Below are 16,723 nucleotides of genomic sequence, written 5' to 3' on the forward strand. Positions count from 1 at the left end.
TCACCAGCATACTGATGACATTCTGCTATACGTCACCATTGAAGGCCAAACCAGAGGTGTGTGGAGGTCTTGAAATGCTGTCTCGAGGCCATTAGGGATTGGATGGAATAAAACAAGCTGAAGCAAAACCTTACCAAGAAGAAGCTACTATTGTTCAGTAAATATCATGACTATCCAGTAATACTGCCCTTGGTGGGACTATGCTCACTCTGAAAAAGCTAGTCCATGATCTAGGGATCCTCCTGGACTCACAGCTCCTGCTAAAGCAGCTGGTGGGAAGTCATGGTCAGAGGACCTTTACCCAGTTCCTAGCCTGCCTGGGCTAGGAAACGTAGGTAATGGTGACCCATATCCTGATCACCTCCCATTTGGACTACTGCAGTGTGCTATATGTAAGGTTTTGTCTGAAGATGGTGTGGAATCTATAGCTGGTGTACAACATACAAAATACAGATTACTAATTGATACAAGTCATTCTTGAAAAATAGCACCTATTATGAAGTCACTGTATGGGCTATTGCTTAGCTTCCAGACTTATTTCAAAGTGCTGATTATCATCTATAAAGCAAATATTCCCTTATCAAGGATAATTCTGTCTGTCTGGTATCAAGAGAGGGCCTGCTAAGGATCTCCTTTTCAGCTAAAGTAAAGAGAAGTGAGAGACAGGAAGTAGGTTTTCTCACTGTGGAATACTGCCCCCAAAGATGTCCCAGGCATAATTTTCTTGTATCCCAGAAAGCCCTTAAAACTATTTTGTTTCAATGAGCCTTAGGCTCTTAAGGAAATTGTGAATCTATCTGATTGTGTGATTATTATTTCTTATAATTATTATATATATTTTTGTTTTGTGATATACACTGCCCACTTTTTTGATTAGGGTGGTTTATAAATATTGTTAAATAACAATAATAACAATAACCATGACAGCCAGTTTGGTCTAGTGGTTAAGGTTCTGAGCTAGAAACCAGGAGTCTGTGTGTTCTAGTCCTGCCTTAGGCATGAAAGCCGGCTGGGTGACCTTAGGCCAGTCACTTTCTCTCAGCCCAACTCGGTGCAGTGTAGACTAGCCTCCTCGTGGTGCACCCCGGGCAATGTGACTTGTCACGGCTAAATAGTCTACACATCTGGCTGCTGGACCTCACAAGGATTTCCCAGCAAGAAAAATGCAGCGTGAACACCAAACTGCTATGCCATACGATTAAAAAAAAATAACCACCATATAATTGAATCAACACCATTAGAATGACAGCCATTAGGGATTTCTTGTTTCAGCTGTACAAGCTATTTTTGCTATCCAAGAATTTAATTTCCTGCCTTAATATACTGTGGATATATTATTTCTCTATTCTTAATTTTTCATCACTCTGCTGCTTTTACAAAGCAGTATATCTATGATCCAGGTGTCACCATAATTTTTATTTCACATGTTTCTGTTTTTCATGATGATCTGAAATTTAAGGTGATATTGAAAAGCAGATGTCTTTCAAAAGATTACAAAGGTGTTATTTGTTTGTTTGTTTGTTTGTCAAATTTTTATCACCACCATCTCCCCACAAAGGAGGGAAAGTATCTTGATAATTAAAACTATTTTTTTAGCTTACAGAACACAAAGAGAGCCGAAATTATAATCACCTGGATTCACTTTGCCATTGCCCATTATATGAGGAGGCTTTGCACTTGGCAGAAGAGGGCAAGATTTATTCACGTGTCTTAAGGTACTAAATATTTTACATTTTTAAAAATACTTATTGCAAAATTTCTAAAACATTATCAGAGCTTATATTGACTGTTTCTAGATATGCCTGAATTAAAATGCCAGTCTGTGATTATGTTTGAAATATTCTTTATTTTGTGTGTAGGACTGAAATGTTAGAATGTTTGGGAGACAGTGACTTCCTTGCTAAGCTCCACTGTATTCGGCAAGCCTTTCAGGTAAAAGTGCATCAAACACATTTTAACTTATCTTTGTACTACTTAGGGTGCATCCCTATTAAATTATTAAGTGGAGTAGGATTTGTAACCAGGGCCAGCCAAGGTACACAATGGGAGTATTGTGGGATTTTTGTAAGGTATTCTGTGTCATCTTTATATGACTGATACATATGCTGGTCTCAGTAAAGCATGTTGTATTCCATATATCACCCTAAAGGATACTAAATACTGTTCAATTTACATTTTTCTTAGTTATGCATTGGTGCTTATTCTAACCTATTGCTGAACTGCAGCATGCATTATTGGAAGGCTGATATGCCTGAGACTGGATTCCCTGAAATTGTATACTTGTTCTTTTTTAAAACCATGCTGAACTGGATTTTAAAACATTTACAAAGAAACTATACTAGGGTGTTTACAAAACTGGCTAAGTTCAGTAATCAGATGCTATCTGTAGTCACTATCAGTTAATGTTTAAATTTAGCCATTTCCAAGGAAGTTTAAAACACTGGCACATTTGGGAGAAGGTCTACCAATCTTCCCCTTTCACAAGCTCATATGGGGTTTTGTTTCCAGTCCTTAGGGATGAAGTCTCCAAGGATTTCATTACTGATTGCCACAACCATCAGAGGGTCTTTAGCACGATATCACGCCCTCCCCTCAGCTGTCCTTGAAGGCTGATATAGGAAGATTCCTTACCCAGAGAAACAATGCCCTTGTGACTCTGGTCACACAGAAACAACAGAGCATGTGCTCCTTCAGTGCCTGTATTACAGAGACATTCATACTAGCCTCATGTTACCATTATTGTATAAATACCCAGGGCACTCAGGACTATTTTACACCTCCCTGCTGCTGTCAGATACCAACTCTGCTACAACATAGAATATTGGCAGGTTCTGTGCAGCAGCACTTAAAATTTGCCAGATGATGACCTGTGCCATAAACTAGCATTTATTTTAATATACTAGAGTACTGTATTTACAGATATACTAACCTTTATGCTCTCCCACACCCATCTAATGCTCCTATCCCTCCCTCTATAATTTCTTTTTTTTCCTTTTTCCTTCTCCCCTAGATTTCTGTGTTTTAGCTTCTTATATTAGATTTTAATGTATTTTTTTATTTCTGTGTTTTATATCAGATTTTAATGTACTTTTGTGTTTTAGCTTCTTATATTAGACTTTAATGTACTTTCTATGCTTTTAACTGACTGTACCCCACCTCTGGAAGGTAATAAAGATTTGTTTGCTTGCTTGCCAATTCTTTCTGCTGGCATTCACATAGTAATTTAGGTATGTGCTTACTCATGATTTCTTGATGAAACTATAGTTGGCTGGGCTCAGACACTGTGGTAAGCCATAAACTATAGACTATATACCATAGTGACTGTGTTCACACAACAAGCTAAGCCAGAACCAAGCAAATCACATTATGGCTTAGGGCATTGTGTGAACACAGCCAAAGATTCCATTCCCTTTCTTGATAAAGTGTGTTTACTCAGGAAGAAGACATTCAGTGAAATTTATCTCTTAGTTATCTCAGCACAATACAGTCCAAAACTTAGATGGTTTTGTGCATTTAGTTTCAATTTTGAGTTCTGACATTTTTCACTCATTAATGCCTTTTTTAAAAAACAGATCATTCTTTCAGACTCTGCAAACCGAGTATTTCTTGCTGAAAGTGGCAGAAAAATTTTATGTGCTTTAATTCTGAGAGCGAGAAAGGTAAACCTATTTCGTTTTAATAACTGATACAGTATATTATATTGTTAAAAGTTTGACCATTTAGTTGCCCTTATAAAATGATTTAAGAAACAAGTGTTCCCATTTTCACACAGAGAACTGAATTGGAAAAGTAGTATCCTGCTTTTAAGATTATAAAGTTGGTTTATGTGGCAGTGATTTTTCATATGAGTTTATGGGTATACATTTTATATTTCCCAAATGTATCATTTTACTTATACATAGATCTCATTTTCTGGAACAGGTATGCAAAGTCAGACATCAGAATATGCCTTGTAGTGGGGATACTCTTTTTATTTTTAGATTACCCTTTGTGCTGCAAATAAACAGTGATGTCTTTAATGAAAGCGTCTACATAATGTGCAAGTTATTTGTTCAGAATTTTTTGTTTTCTTTTACAGAATCCAAAGAAATTTGAGGAAGTATTTGATGAAATGATCTCTTTTTTAGAGCAAACAGATCAGTGGGTTCATACTGAAATAGAATTGGCTGCTTATGGGGTAAATATATTGTTACTCTCTGCTTTCAGTTTTATGCTTGTTATCTCTTTTTTTGCCCTAGATAAGTTTCCAAAACTTTATTTTGTTTGTATTGCAGGAATTTTTATCTAGCTTACTTATTATTTTATATTTACTAAGTTTGATTAAACAGTTTATTTAAAATATCACAATGCTTTTTCAGTGTAATTTATAGCATGGACTTGTTAATGATTTTTCTTTTCTAAAAATGTGTTCAGTACCTTTTTGTAAATTTGATCCTCATGTAGGTGAAACACTTAAACTTTTATGATGTTGTTTTGGACTTCATATTAATGGATTCTTTTGAAGACTTAGAAAATCCACCTATGTCTATACAGAATATAGTTAATAACCATTGGCTGAACTCCTCCTTCAAAGAAACTGTAAGTCCATATTTGTTTCACTCTATGCTTCAGTAGTACCATTAACTGGCAGGAGATATCAACTCCAGGTATTAACATCAGGTTGGGACTTTTCTTTTGTGGAGAAAAGTATTTTTCACCTTTTTGAAGTATGGGTAAGAGACAGTCTCAAAAAAGAGAGATGCCAAAAAGGAGTTTGCCTCTTTGAGAAAGCACTTCAGGCAGAATGAATAGGGTGATGGTACATATTACGTTGAGAGAGGAAATGGAATTATACTCTTGGATCCCCCTAGATAAGGGTTGGAGTGTATTGGTCCCAGGTAAGATGGGACATATTTTGAATGAAAGCTCATTATGGTGCTTTCCTTTTCTTATGTAATGTTTTGGAAACTGCTATGGTTATGCTTTCCTAGTTGATTTAAGTCTCTGATTTTATTCATAATTTGAGCCAGATTTTTATAGTTATATGCCAAGTATGAGGGAGTGTAATGCTCAAAAATGTGATATGCCACATGTGAAGAAATGTTATTAGACATCTCATGTGATAATCTAACTAACTGTTTCTATTCTACTTCTTGTTAGGTTCCAGGTCAGTTAATATCTCCCTCGTTCATGATTTAAGTGTGAGTTAGAATGTATGTAAAACCAAGACCAGAACTGAGTATAATCAGCCTTTCCCAATATTCTATTAATCATCAGATCAGGTTAGAGGGTTGGGTTAGGATTAGGGTTAGGCAGGGTAAGTAGCCACCCAGTCACCTCCTGTGGCTGATGGACAGAATTTTAAATTTGGATGTTGATAGTCATATTTTACTCATTAGATACAGAGCAGCTAAGGATGCTATGTAATGGTACGTAGGAATGACCTTGGGAGACAGGGCAAAGAGACACAACCAAGGGAATGGTCAGATAAAAGGCAGCTGAGCCTGCAGCAGGAATGTGGGCAGAGCAAGAGGTTCAAAAGAGACCTTCCCTAGTTTCTTGGACTGTAAAGGAGATTGTGGGGAGAGATGTACTTTCAGACTTGCAAGATTTTGTTAATGTATCATTACAATAAAGTAGAATTAGCTCATCTGGTCATGTTTCCTATCTGGCCTAACTTGGCTGATAGGCTATTAACTTCATGGCAACCTTGGCCCTCTCTCAATATATCATCAAGATGACATTAGGAACAGCTCACACTTTAGATTTTACTTTCTCAATTGGACAGGAAGATAGTATTGTGAAGATATCAGATTTGATATCCATTGTTTTATCAAAACAGTTCATTTGAGATTTAGGAGTTCAATAAATAGTCTAAAAGGGATGTAAGTATTGTCAGAATAGTTTGTCCCCCAAAGTTGAGGATTTATGGTGGATTCCAGATGGCTCTGGGGAATTTGCAGGCTACTATGGCTGGAGCTAATGTTCAAATCCTGGTTATCCTGTAGAGTTTAAAAATGACCCAGACAATTTATACAATCACTTCTGAATGTGCTGTCCCACTTTCCAGGACCCATTCAACTTCTTGATATATACTGTAGCTCAAGGAGACCAAACTAATACATTGTTTCTTATGTTCCTTTAATTTTGTCACTGCCCATCTCTTCCAAAATAGGGACTCTGGGCAGTTTACAATAAAGCTAAAAAGATTAAAATACAATAAAAACAAGATATATTACGTAACGTATAAATACAAGTATAAAATATAAAATATAAAATAGCATCCAAGATGGCAATTAAAAGTTCCGATTCGGATTCATAAATACATGGGGACCCCTTTAAGGTGCTAGCCACCCCCAGGATTGACTACCTCCCTTCCTGCCCCAAGCGAGATGGCAGAACCAGGTTTTTAACTTCTTCCAGAAGGCCAGGAGAGAGGGGGCTTGCCTCACCTCTGGGGAAAGAGTGTTCCAAAGGGTGGGGGAAATTGGGAAACAGATGGAATATATTGAAAGAAAACTCTTTGGATTTGATTAAGCTCACTATTGAGCCTATTCTGTGGGAGGGATGGAAATGAAAAATAATTTTTATGCTTCAGCCAGCTTCAGTTCTCTTAATGTTGTCCATGTTTTGGGTTTTAGCTCAAATGGAAGAGCTGCTAGAATTTTTGGTAGCATATTGTGACATGTTTGCAAGACATATTTGAGAACATAACTGCTTACAGTCATTATAGCTTAGATTCCACAGTATATGTATTACGATTTGGAATGTCCAGATTGTTGCATGTTGCAGTTTTAAGGTGCCAAGGATATGGACAATGAGTACGATTAAGTTAGTCTAATATTTTTGTTGCTCTGCCCCTTGCCTTTCCTGGCTTATTATAACTAGGCAAATTATGATCAGTGAGTCTGTGAGATCATAGATTCCTCTTTAGGAGATGGAGTATTCCAATCCCATTAAGGAACATAGTAGTGCCATCTCTTCTAAGAGAGCCATCATCAGATATAGATAATCATAATAATTATAGACCATTGGGTAACATTTCCTTTCTTGTCAAAGTGCTTGCGTATGTTGTAATCCCTCAGGGTTCTTTCTTATCCTCCATGCTATTTATTATTTTGACAAAACCAATTAGTTGAAGTTGCTGAGAGATTTACAGATCAGTATCATTAGCATATTGATGGTATATTTCATATTCATAGACTGAAGGCACTTTGTAGTTCCATCTTTTTCACAAGGGCTACAACTTTCTGCTTTTTAGCATTGTTGGTTGGTATTCCAGCAACAAATCTAAATGGATAGATATTGCTTGGCTTCAGTGATCCATCCTTTAATAATCTCTCACTTCAAATATTACAATGTATTGTATATGAGGCTGCCTTTGGAGATCGTCCACAAACTTCAGATGTACAAGCCATGGCATCAAGAAGGCTGACTGGAACTTGGTGTTCCCATCACAATGAATCACCATTGGCTTTTGGCCATTTCTGGTTCCAATTCTAAATTCTGTTTTAAATCCTTCACAGCATCTTCATACATATATACCTGAGCATTAATATTGTCAACAGAGGTCCAAATGCTGTCATGTACTAACATTTGGGGATTACTTTCAAAAGTGGGCCATACGTTAGATTGTGTTAGAATCTGAATTTCTCTCTCTGTGAATTTTGTCCCCATTTTCTTTTTATTCTATAGTACATTTCCTTGCCTCTCAGCTTTCATGGTGTGTGTGTATGTATGTATGTATGTATGTATGTATGTATGTATGTATATATATATATATATATATATATATATATATATATCTTCATCTATCTTAGAAGCTGGTATGACCTGCCATTATTATCCATTCATTCCTTTTTGTATTAATCTAGCACCCTCTGCTTACCTATCCCTGTTATTTCCTTTCTGTCTTTTCTCTATTTCAGCGATATACAGTACGTGCACCTTTTCTTTATCATCACCTTGACCTCTACTCTTCAGTTCTTTCTGTGCTATCTGTACAGAACAGGGAATCTAATTGTCTCTGTAGCAGACTAGAAGAACAGTTGTGAGCTTCACCATGTTATCTCTCTAATTCCAGGAAAAAGAAAAATAGATATACTACATATTTTCTTCCTTCCCTATTTCTTTTGACCAGAGTGGCTAGGTCAATTTTCTCCACAAAGATCTAGTAAAGGATGGGAGACAATGGCTATCTGGAATTCTCTGAGAGGATCATTAGCAGGTCATGCATCTTATAATGTGCAAGGTTTCATTCTGTTGTGAATAGTTTTACTTTCTTTTATTATATATTTTGTGTATGTCTAAAGTGGTTTTTGCTAGTAGCATTTTACTTCCTAGTACTTAGAAAGTTGTATTACATTCCATTAAAATTCTGCTATGTCCTATGGGAAATAAAAGTCTAGGTTTGACATCTGTATATTGTATGATTCCAGTCCTTATTAGGACAAAACTGCTTAGCTGCGTCAAAAACTATTTAAGCTATGCTTTTCCTAAGAATAATTTTTTTACAGTGCAGTCAAAACAAAAGAATGTGGTTTTATTTTTTTATGGTTGCAGATAGTTCTGGTTTTGAAATATAGTTTCACATAAATATGTACTGTAGCTTTCTTTTAAACACTGTGATTAATAAAATATATTATTTTTTAAAAAAAATATTAACTGCTGCATAACTTGATATAAAAGCCATATACTTCAGAAGGTATTTCCAAAAAATTCTGTTTCTCTAAACAAGAAATAGTATAGTATGGCTGGGTATCTGCCATTGGAACAGTTAAGACTGCTCTAGTAATGGGCATTATTAATTCTATCAGTATTGATGAGTTAATGCTGTTTAAAGGGATGAATTTAACAAGAAGCAAATTAAGAGGTGTAGAAAATGTGTAACATTTTAATTTGAAATTAAAGAACAAAGATCCTAATCTTTTATTAACATTGAGATAGATATACTGTATTTAAGCATGTCTTTTACATAGTTTAGAAATCGTTGTTTCTGTTTGGTATACTGAAACTTCCCGTGTTATCGGAAAACTGGCATTAGAATACTTGCACTTTGTCAGTTGGACCATACTTCTTTTAATCAGCCTCCTGTCTTTTACAAACGCTTAGATCCAGATGCTGCAAGATACATAGCACAGCTCAGCTCACTAGGAGGTGGTAAGCCTCAGATATTTCCACCAGAAAAATGATTATGGTACCAGAGGGATAATAAAGAACTATTGCACAGTTGTAATATCGAACTGTTACAATCTTATTTAATTTCCCCTGATGGTATAGCAAAATAATGTTTCTTTGCAAAAACCTGTCCGAATGGGAGCTCTTTTGAATACATTGGTGTATCATTTTCCATACAATCCCCAAACAGAAATTATTTGAGGCATTGCAGGTACAATAACATAAGCCTCATTATCACTACTTAGGTCCTCATTTCTGTTTGTTCTATTTTGTTTTGTTCTTTATTGTACAAAAGCTCATTAAAGTACTTGGTTATAGAGGTCTACTTCTTTCCATATTTGACTTGAACAGGTATCTTTGGCTTTCTCCTTGCTTTTATCATATTCTTATCTTTTTTTCTTAAATAGTGTGCTGTATTAATTCATTTATCATATATATTCTTCTGGTTTCCCGCAATAAGAGTTATTTGTGGCAGCTTGTCAAACAAATATTTCCTGGATTCGTGTCGTTCAGTTTATGTTTGGGGAAAAATGTGTTCAGAAGGAAAAATATTTGAAATAGATCTGTGCAGTAGAATGAAATGCATGGATAGGAAAAATTAAGAACTAAAATAAACAAATCTGATACTTACAGATGACAAAAGTGCTGCTCAGGATGCACCCTCTTGTTTTCTCCTTAAGTGCCACTCATGCGCTTTCCAGTGTGCATGCTTTCCCATACTGCTATTATTGCATATGGCTGATGTGACTCTGTTGCATGAATTGCATGGCTTTTTCCCATTCAGCTGATGTTGAAAGAGGTGTGGGAAAGCGTCATGTGATTACCTTTTCCCATGTAGCTACAGTACTCAAACAAATAATGAACATGTGTGCACAGCATGTTAATTGAGTCAGGCTGGTTGCTGGTTAACATGCAAACACCATACTACCCCAGTCTTATGATTTCTTAACCATAGTTGGTGCATTTTAGTAAAGTTAGCCACAAACCCAGCTCTGCTTATCATAACCAGAATTTGAAACCAATAATTAACCTGGGTTTCAAATTTTGATTGCTGCTCACTGGAAATGATTAGCCCCAGATTTAGAATATACACTTAACCACAAGAAAGTCATAGTTGTTAAAGAACCTTGTTAGATACAGGAAAGATGTCATTACATGCATTCCAGTTAGCTAGCCAGTGACCTGATTTCTGGTACAAACTCTTTCTGGCCTTGCCATGGATATTACTAGATAGTGACTATATAGGATTTCCTATTCAGCACGTAGAAATATCTTTCAGCTTTTAAATTCTATTATGCAGCTTTGTAATTTTAGATCAGATTATAAATACTTACTGTTTCCACAACAATACAACTAGATTGTTAATCACTAAGTTACATTAGCATTCAGGAAAAACTGCCAAGTTGCATGAGGACAGCAAGGAAAATGAGATGTAAGTCCCATGTTTTGAGCAATAAATAATACACATTTGTAAAATTGTTAAATTTATATTATTGCAAGTTCAATATATTTTAAAGTTAGTTCAAATGACTTTATATTTCAGCTGTTATTTCTAACTAGAAAATATTTCATGTTTGCAAGTAAATAAAACAAAAAAAATCTTACTTAGGCTGTGGCTTCAAGTTGCTGGTCAGTCCTGAAGCAAAAAAAGCAACAAATGAAGGTAAGTAATCTGACATTTTATATTTGAAGAGATCTGCGCTGTGCTATAAATTTGCTTTGCAATGTCAGCTGCTAATTCAAGACAATTGTAAACTGTTTAGCATTATTTGTGAATAACCTGTAGCATAATGGTAAATTATTGACTTCAGAACTATGAATAAAAAGATAGCAGTGCATATTCCTGAACCATTTTTAATGCAGTTCATCATACATGAAGTGACAAGTGATTGATATGCAAAAGTAGTAATGTCATGATAGTGAGGTGACAAGTTATTGAAAGCTGGCTGAAAATTGAGGGAGTCATGTAGGAGTAGTTGCTTTACATTTTTCACAATTGTATAAAGTAAAGGCTCTTCAGATAAAAGCAAGACATTTTGAATTTTAATATATAATCATAAAGAACCAATAAAATACATTTTAATCCATACTTCTCAAAACAAGAGCATTGATCTCTTAAACATTAGAACGTATTTAATGAGTTACCCTAACTTACACCCTGATGTTTATATGTCCAGATAGAGTGTGTGTGTGTAAAAAATATAGAATGAAAGCTTCAACAGAATCAACTTAGGATACATCTTTGTTCTCAAGGGTATTGAATTATCATTCAATATAAATACAGGCCTGAATGCCATGGGTTTTACATGCAGCAGACCAACCTTCACCTGCAATTTGCAATTTGATGACTTCTGTCAAATCATCAATTCCCATGTTGCCCTATTCTCTGATTCAATAGATATTCCTGAATAATGGGCACCCCTCTGTCCAGTTAGTCCATTAAGACTGTGTGGTATCCTATATTAAAACTGAAGACTACTGTATCTTTTTTTGATAAATTATTCTTAACCCTTACATATACAGTAACTTCTCAGAAGTAAGGCCTATTCAGCTTAATGAGTTTGATAAAATTGAGCTTTAAGGTTCCAATCTAATGAGCATTTACTTAGAGGGAAGCTTCATATGGCCCCTGGTGGAATTTGGGTGGTCTCTCCAAAAATACTAAGCAAGATCAAACCTAGTTAGTATTTGGGAAAGAAACTATCGGGGCTGTAGACTAAGTTGAAAAGTTTTTAAAAAATCAAAGAAGGAAATGGCAAACCACTTCGTGGGCACATCCACATGGCTGCCAGGAGTTGATTTTAAGTTCATAAAAGAGTGCAAGTTTAATGATGTCACAATTGTTTGTGCTCAAGATGCAGGATATGATTTGTCTTTTCTATACTAATTATATCTTCAGGTTCCTGATGGTTTCTTTGCACGTTTCTATGCTATTTGTGAACATATTAGCCCTGTTCTGGCATGGGGCTTTTTAGGCCCTAGAAATTCGCTGTATGAATTATGCAGCTACTTCAAGGTATGTGGCTTTATTTTATCAAGAGTTTACTGGATACCAATGAAAATATGGATGAACTAGTAAATGTTTTTACTAGACGTCCTGTAGACTACAGCTAATAACTAGAATTATTTTGTATTTGTTTTTACTAGGATCAGATTCTTTATTTCCTGAAAGACATTTTTGACTTTGAAAAAGTGCGATACTCATCAGTGGATAATTTAGCTGAAGACCTTCTGCAATTGCTAATTCGGCACACTAATCTTTTATTGGTTTACTTTGGAGTAAGTGGATTTCAGCACCCAATAGCCAGTGACCTTTCAGAGGAAAAAGTGCAATAGATTTCTGGTTTTGTTCTTAATGTGAGCATATTTTTTGCCTTTTTCTCCCACAAGGAAAGTTAACATTGTTTTTTCTGTGCAAGTACCCCAAAATCTAGAGTGTTGTTAAATATGGCCTCAGGGAGGTTTAAAAATATACAAATCATTGCTAAAGTTATTGCTGTACGTATCATTTAAAATGATATTTCAACTGTCATTGGATTTATATTTAATATATATTTTTAAACTGTTAAGTAAATATTATTTGTGGACATATAAACATTGCTCAGATCTATTTGTGATGAAAGCGATACAAAAATACATGTTATAGTAAATAAGTTCCTCCAAGTTTACAATGTATAAATTACATAGTACAAAGTCTCAAAAGCCCTACCTGGTCATGTGCTTGGCAAGATTTGCACCTTTTTTGTCTTAACTAATGTGCAATAAAAACACACACAGTAACAAATAATATAGTTTTTGTGTGTATAAGCTATAATTTATAGTGTAGCAAGTGTATCAGTGCATTTGGCCTTTGGACAGCATTTTATGAGCATTGTTGCAAAACTTAAGAATTAATATTAAGTTTTTATGTAAATTACTTTTCATGATGGTTGTACTGCATAAAATCAGAATCTGGTGAACCCTCAACTGTTTTGAGTGGTTAATAATCTCTACCTTATTTATTTATTTAGTAAATTTATAGGCCACCCATCTTATATATATGACTCTTTGCAGAGCTTTTAAAATTTTATATTTATTGTGAATAAGATAAGAACTTGTCTTATTGAATCTAGTATTTAAAGTATATTTTTAAGGGGGGAAGATGTATATCAAAAAGAATAATACAGTACAACAAGGGTAAATACAAGTTCCATTATTTTAAATATGTGTTTGTTTCTTTTTAAAAAACAACAGGGATGCCAAATTAATACCTGTAAGGTCTAGTTTGTATGTCATACTAAGATGTGTTTTGTGTTAGCATGGTTTATTGTATAATCCACAACTGATTGAGTATATGAAGCTATGAAGCTATAAGACATGGTTTATTAAGCACAATGGCCAGATTCACACAGTACACCAACTCTCAATCAAACAACCACATTTTCATTTAGAAGGATAAGTGACCCTAAACGCATGCTCTCATTGCTCTGTAAAACATTCAGCCAGGAAACTTAAGCCTAGCTATTGTCTGTTTTCCCCTAGCTTCATACATACATGAAGCTTAAGCATTTATATTGTAGTTGTCTGTTGGATTGGATTTGCAAGAAATCCCTTGTGATGCTAGCAGATGGAGCCAGTTCTGCCTTGTAATTCTTGTAATTCTGGTCATCTTCCATATAGATTACTGTAACGCGTCCTACATGGGGCTACCCTTGAAGAATATCCAGAAGCTACAACTGGTCCAGAATGCAGCTGCGCAGGCAATCTTGGGTGCTCCAGGGTTTGCCCATGTAACACCTTTGTTGCGTGAGCTGCACTGGGTTCCAGTCTGCTTCCGGGTCCAATTCAAGGTGTTGGTTATCACCTTTAAAGCCCTTCATGGCATGGGACCAGGTTACCTGTTGGACCGTCTCATCCCCATCAGATCAACCCGTCCCACCAGGTCATACAGAGAGGGCATGTTACGGACCCCATCCATAAAAGAATTCCATCTGACGAGGTCTCAGAAGCATGCCTTCTCTGTAGTAGCTCCTGGCCTTTGGAACATTCTTCCCCCAGAGGTGAGACAGGCCCCCTCACTCCTGGACTTCCGTAAAAAACTAAAAACCTGGTTTTGCCAGCAGGCCTGGAACGGGAAGGGGACTAGCCACTCATGGGGATGGCCAGAGCCATAAAATGATTCTGAAAGGGCCCACTATACTCATGGACTGATTGAGAACTTTCTGCCATCTAGATTATTTTTATTCTTATTGTATTTATTGTATTTTAACAATTTTAACTCTGTTTTTATTGTAAACCACCCAGAATCCCTCCTTTGTGGGGGAGATGGGTGGTGATAAAAATTTGATAAATAAATAAATAAATTCTAGTCTCTGCCCATGTTCAAAAGCCATTCCCTGTCACAAAATTAAGTAGGCTGAACCTCTTGATTTGAAACAGATTCAATGTAATGATTGCCTATCCTAATATACTCAGACTCACAAGCAAGAGCTTAATAATATCTGATTTATTAAAGAATAGTGTGCAAGTACAAAGAAAGCTGAGAATGAACAAAAGCGCGCCAAATACAAACTCAAAACCCTCGGTACAAACGTAATCCCTTCCCTCGCCCAACCGTTTCAAATTCCCCACCCCAGGTGCTGGTAACAAGTTCTGCTGATCTCCTGGGAAGAAAACCTTGAACACAGTAGATAACCCAAACACATTCCATTCCCCTGAAGACAGATAACAACCCAGCAGGAGTTCGCAGACCCCTCCCAAACAGAACACGCATCAGCAACTTAACTTGACGTGCAAAACGTTACGATGTACAATGCACATTGAAATGGTGAACATGACATACCGCCCCCCCAAAACAAAGTTAAAATATCAAGGAGCAGGCTTCAAAGGGTAAGCTAAATGAAAGCGTCTAACTAAAACAGGAGCGTTAACGTTGGGAGGAAGGTCAACAATAAAATCCATAGAAATCTCTTCCCACGGGCGGGATGGGCTCGCCGCTGGCTGCAGGAGCCCTTGCTTTTTACCCCCTTTTCGTTTTGACATGGCACACACAGGACAGGAAGCGACATAGTCTTTTACATCACGCCTCAGAGTGGGCCACCAAAACTGGCGCCTAACCAGGTGTAATGTTTTCACAAACCCAAAGTGCCCAGCCACCTTATCATCATGAGAACAGGTTAGAATTTCAGCCCGCAACTGTTCAGGCACATAGAGGCGATTTTGCTTCCAAGCTAAACCACTGTCAAAGGAAACATTGTCTCTGTTCACCTGCAACCAAGTATCAGATTTCAGTGTCTGGAGAAACTGTTGTTGCAATTGAGAGGGAATCTGTGTCCTCCTCCCTGCCGGTGCAACCGGGGTCTGAGGCAGCTGTGCCCGGGTTTGGCTGCGTGTTACAGCCTGTAGACCCAGCTGTGGCTCCGTCCACACAGTACCCACAATCTCAGTCGCGTGGACAGAATCTTGGGGTAACCGTAAGAGAGCATCAGCAAGGAAGTTTTTCTTACCCGGAATAAACTTCAGCTGGAAATCGAAACGACTAAAAAATTGAGCCCAGCGAATTTGTTTAGGACTGAGTCTCCGGGGGGTGCAAAGCGCTTCTAAATTTTTATGGTCAGTCCAAACTTCAAAAGGACATTTAGCCCCCTCTAAGAGGTGGTGCCATGCTTCTAGAGCAGCCTTTACTGCAAAAGCCTCCTTCTCCCAAACATGCCACCTCCTTTCGGTCTCAGAAAACTTCCTGGACAAATAAGCACAAGGCTTCAAGTGATTGTCAGAATCCTTTTGCAGCAAAAGCGCCCCAATTGAAAAATCAGAAGCATCCACTTGAACCACAAAGGGTCGCGTGGGATCGGGGTGCTGCAAAATGGGTTCAGCAGTGAAAAGGCTTTTAAGTTTTTTGAAAGCTGCCTGGCATTCAGGCGTCCAATTGAGTACTGCCCTCGGGTTCTTCACCTTGCGTGTGTCTCCCAACCCCTTGGTACGTAAATCAGTAAGGGGCAAGGCAATTTCAGCGAACCCCTGGATAAACTGGCGGTAGTAATTGCTAAATCCGAGAAAACTTTGTAGTTGCCTTCTGGTACGTGGGCGTTCCCTCTCCAATATCACTTGAATTTTAACAGGGTCCATCTCAATTCCCTTGTCAGATATCCTATACCCCAGATAGTCAAGTCGAGTTTTGTGGAACTCACATTTGGACAGTTTGGCATAAAGTTTGGTACTCCTAAGCTTGCTAAGCACCTGCCTAATGAGGCGTTCGTGCTCTTCCTCAGTCTCCGTGTAAATCAAAACATCATCAAGATACACCAGTACCCCTTTAAACAAATGGTCATGTAACACTTCATTAATCAGTTGCATAAACACCCCGGGTGCTCCCACCAACCCAAAAGGCAGGACTTTGTACTGGAAGGAACCCAATGGACAATTAAAAGCAGTCTTCCACTCATCCCCCTCTTGAATGCGGATGCGGAAATAAGCTTCCCACAAATCCAGCTTGGAGAAAATTTTGCCCTTTGACAAATGGGCTAACATATCTTTTATTAATGGCAAAGGGTACTTGTTTGATATTGAGACTGCATTTAACCCCTGG

General features: G+C 37.1%; 1 protein-coding gene across 1 annotated transcript in view; it reads left to right on the forward strand.

The window, feature by feature from the left end:
* MIGA1 (mitoguardin 1) overlaps positions 1-13,122 on the forward strand; it is a 49,580-nt gene extending 36,458 nt beyond the window's left edge. Inside the window, exons 9-16 of the mRNA XM_063298152.1 lie at positions 1,597-1,715; positions 1,860-1,932; positions 3,573-3,659; positions 4,079-4,177; positions 4,444-4,578; positions 10,766-10,819; positions 12,056-12,172; positions 12,304-13,122. Coding sequence (XP_063154222.1) covers positions 1,597-1,715; positions 1,860-1,932; positions 3,573-3,659; positions 4,079-4,177; positions 4,444-4,578; positions 10,766-10,819; positions 12,056-12,172; positions 12,304-12,492 — 873 coding nt within the window. The 3' untranslated portion in view covers positions 12,493-13,122. The remainder of the gene's footprint in view (positions 1-1,596; positions 1,716-1,859; positions 1,933-3,572; positions 3,660-4,078; positions 4,178-4,443; positions 4,579-10,765; positions 10,820-12,055; positions 12,173-12,303) is intronic.
* Positions 13,123-16,723: the final 3,601 nt, after the last annotated feature.

This window comes from Candoia aspera, chromosome 3 (assembly GCF_035149785.1).
Source record: "Candoia aspera isolate rCanAsp1 chromosome 3, rCanAsp1.hap2, whole genome shotgun sequence".
In the NCBI taxonomy this organism is placed as follows: domain Eukaryota; kingdom Metazoa; phylum Chordata; class Lepidosauria; order Squamata; family Boidae; genus Candoia; species Candoia aspera.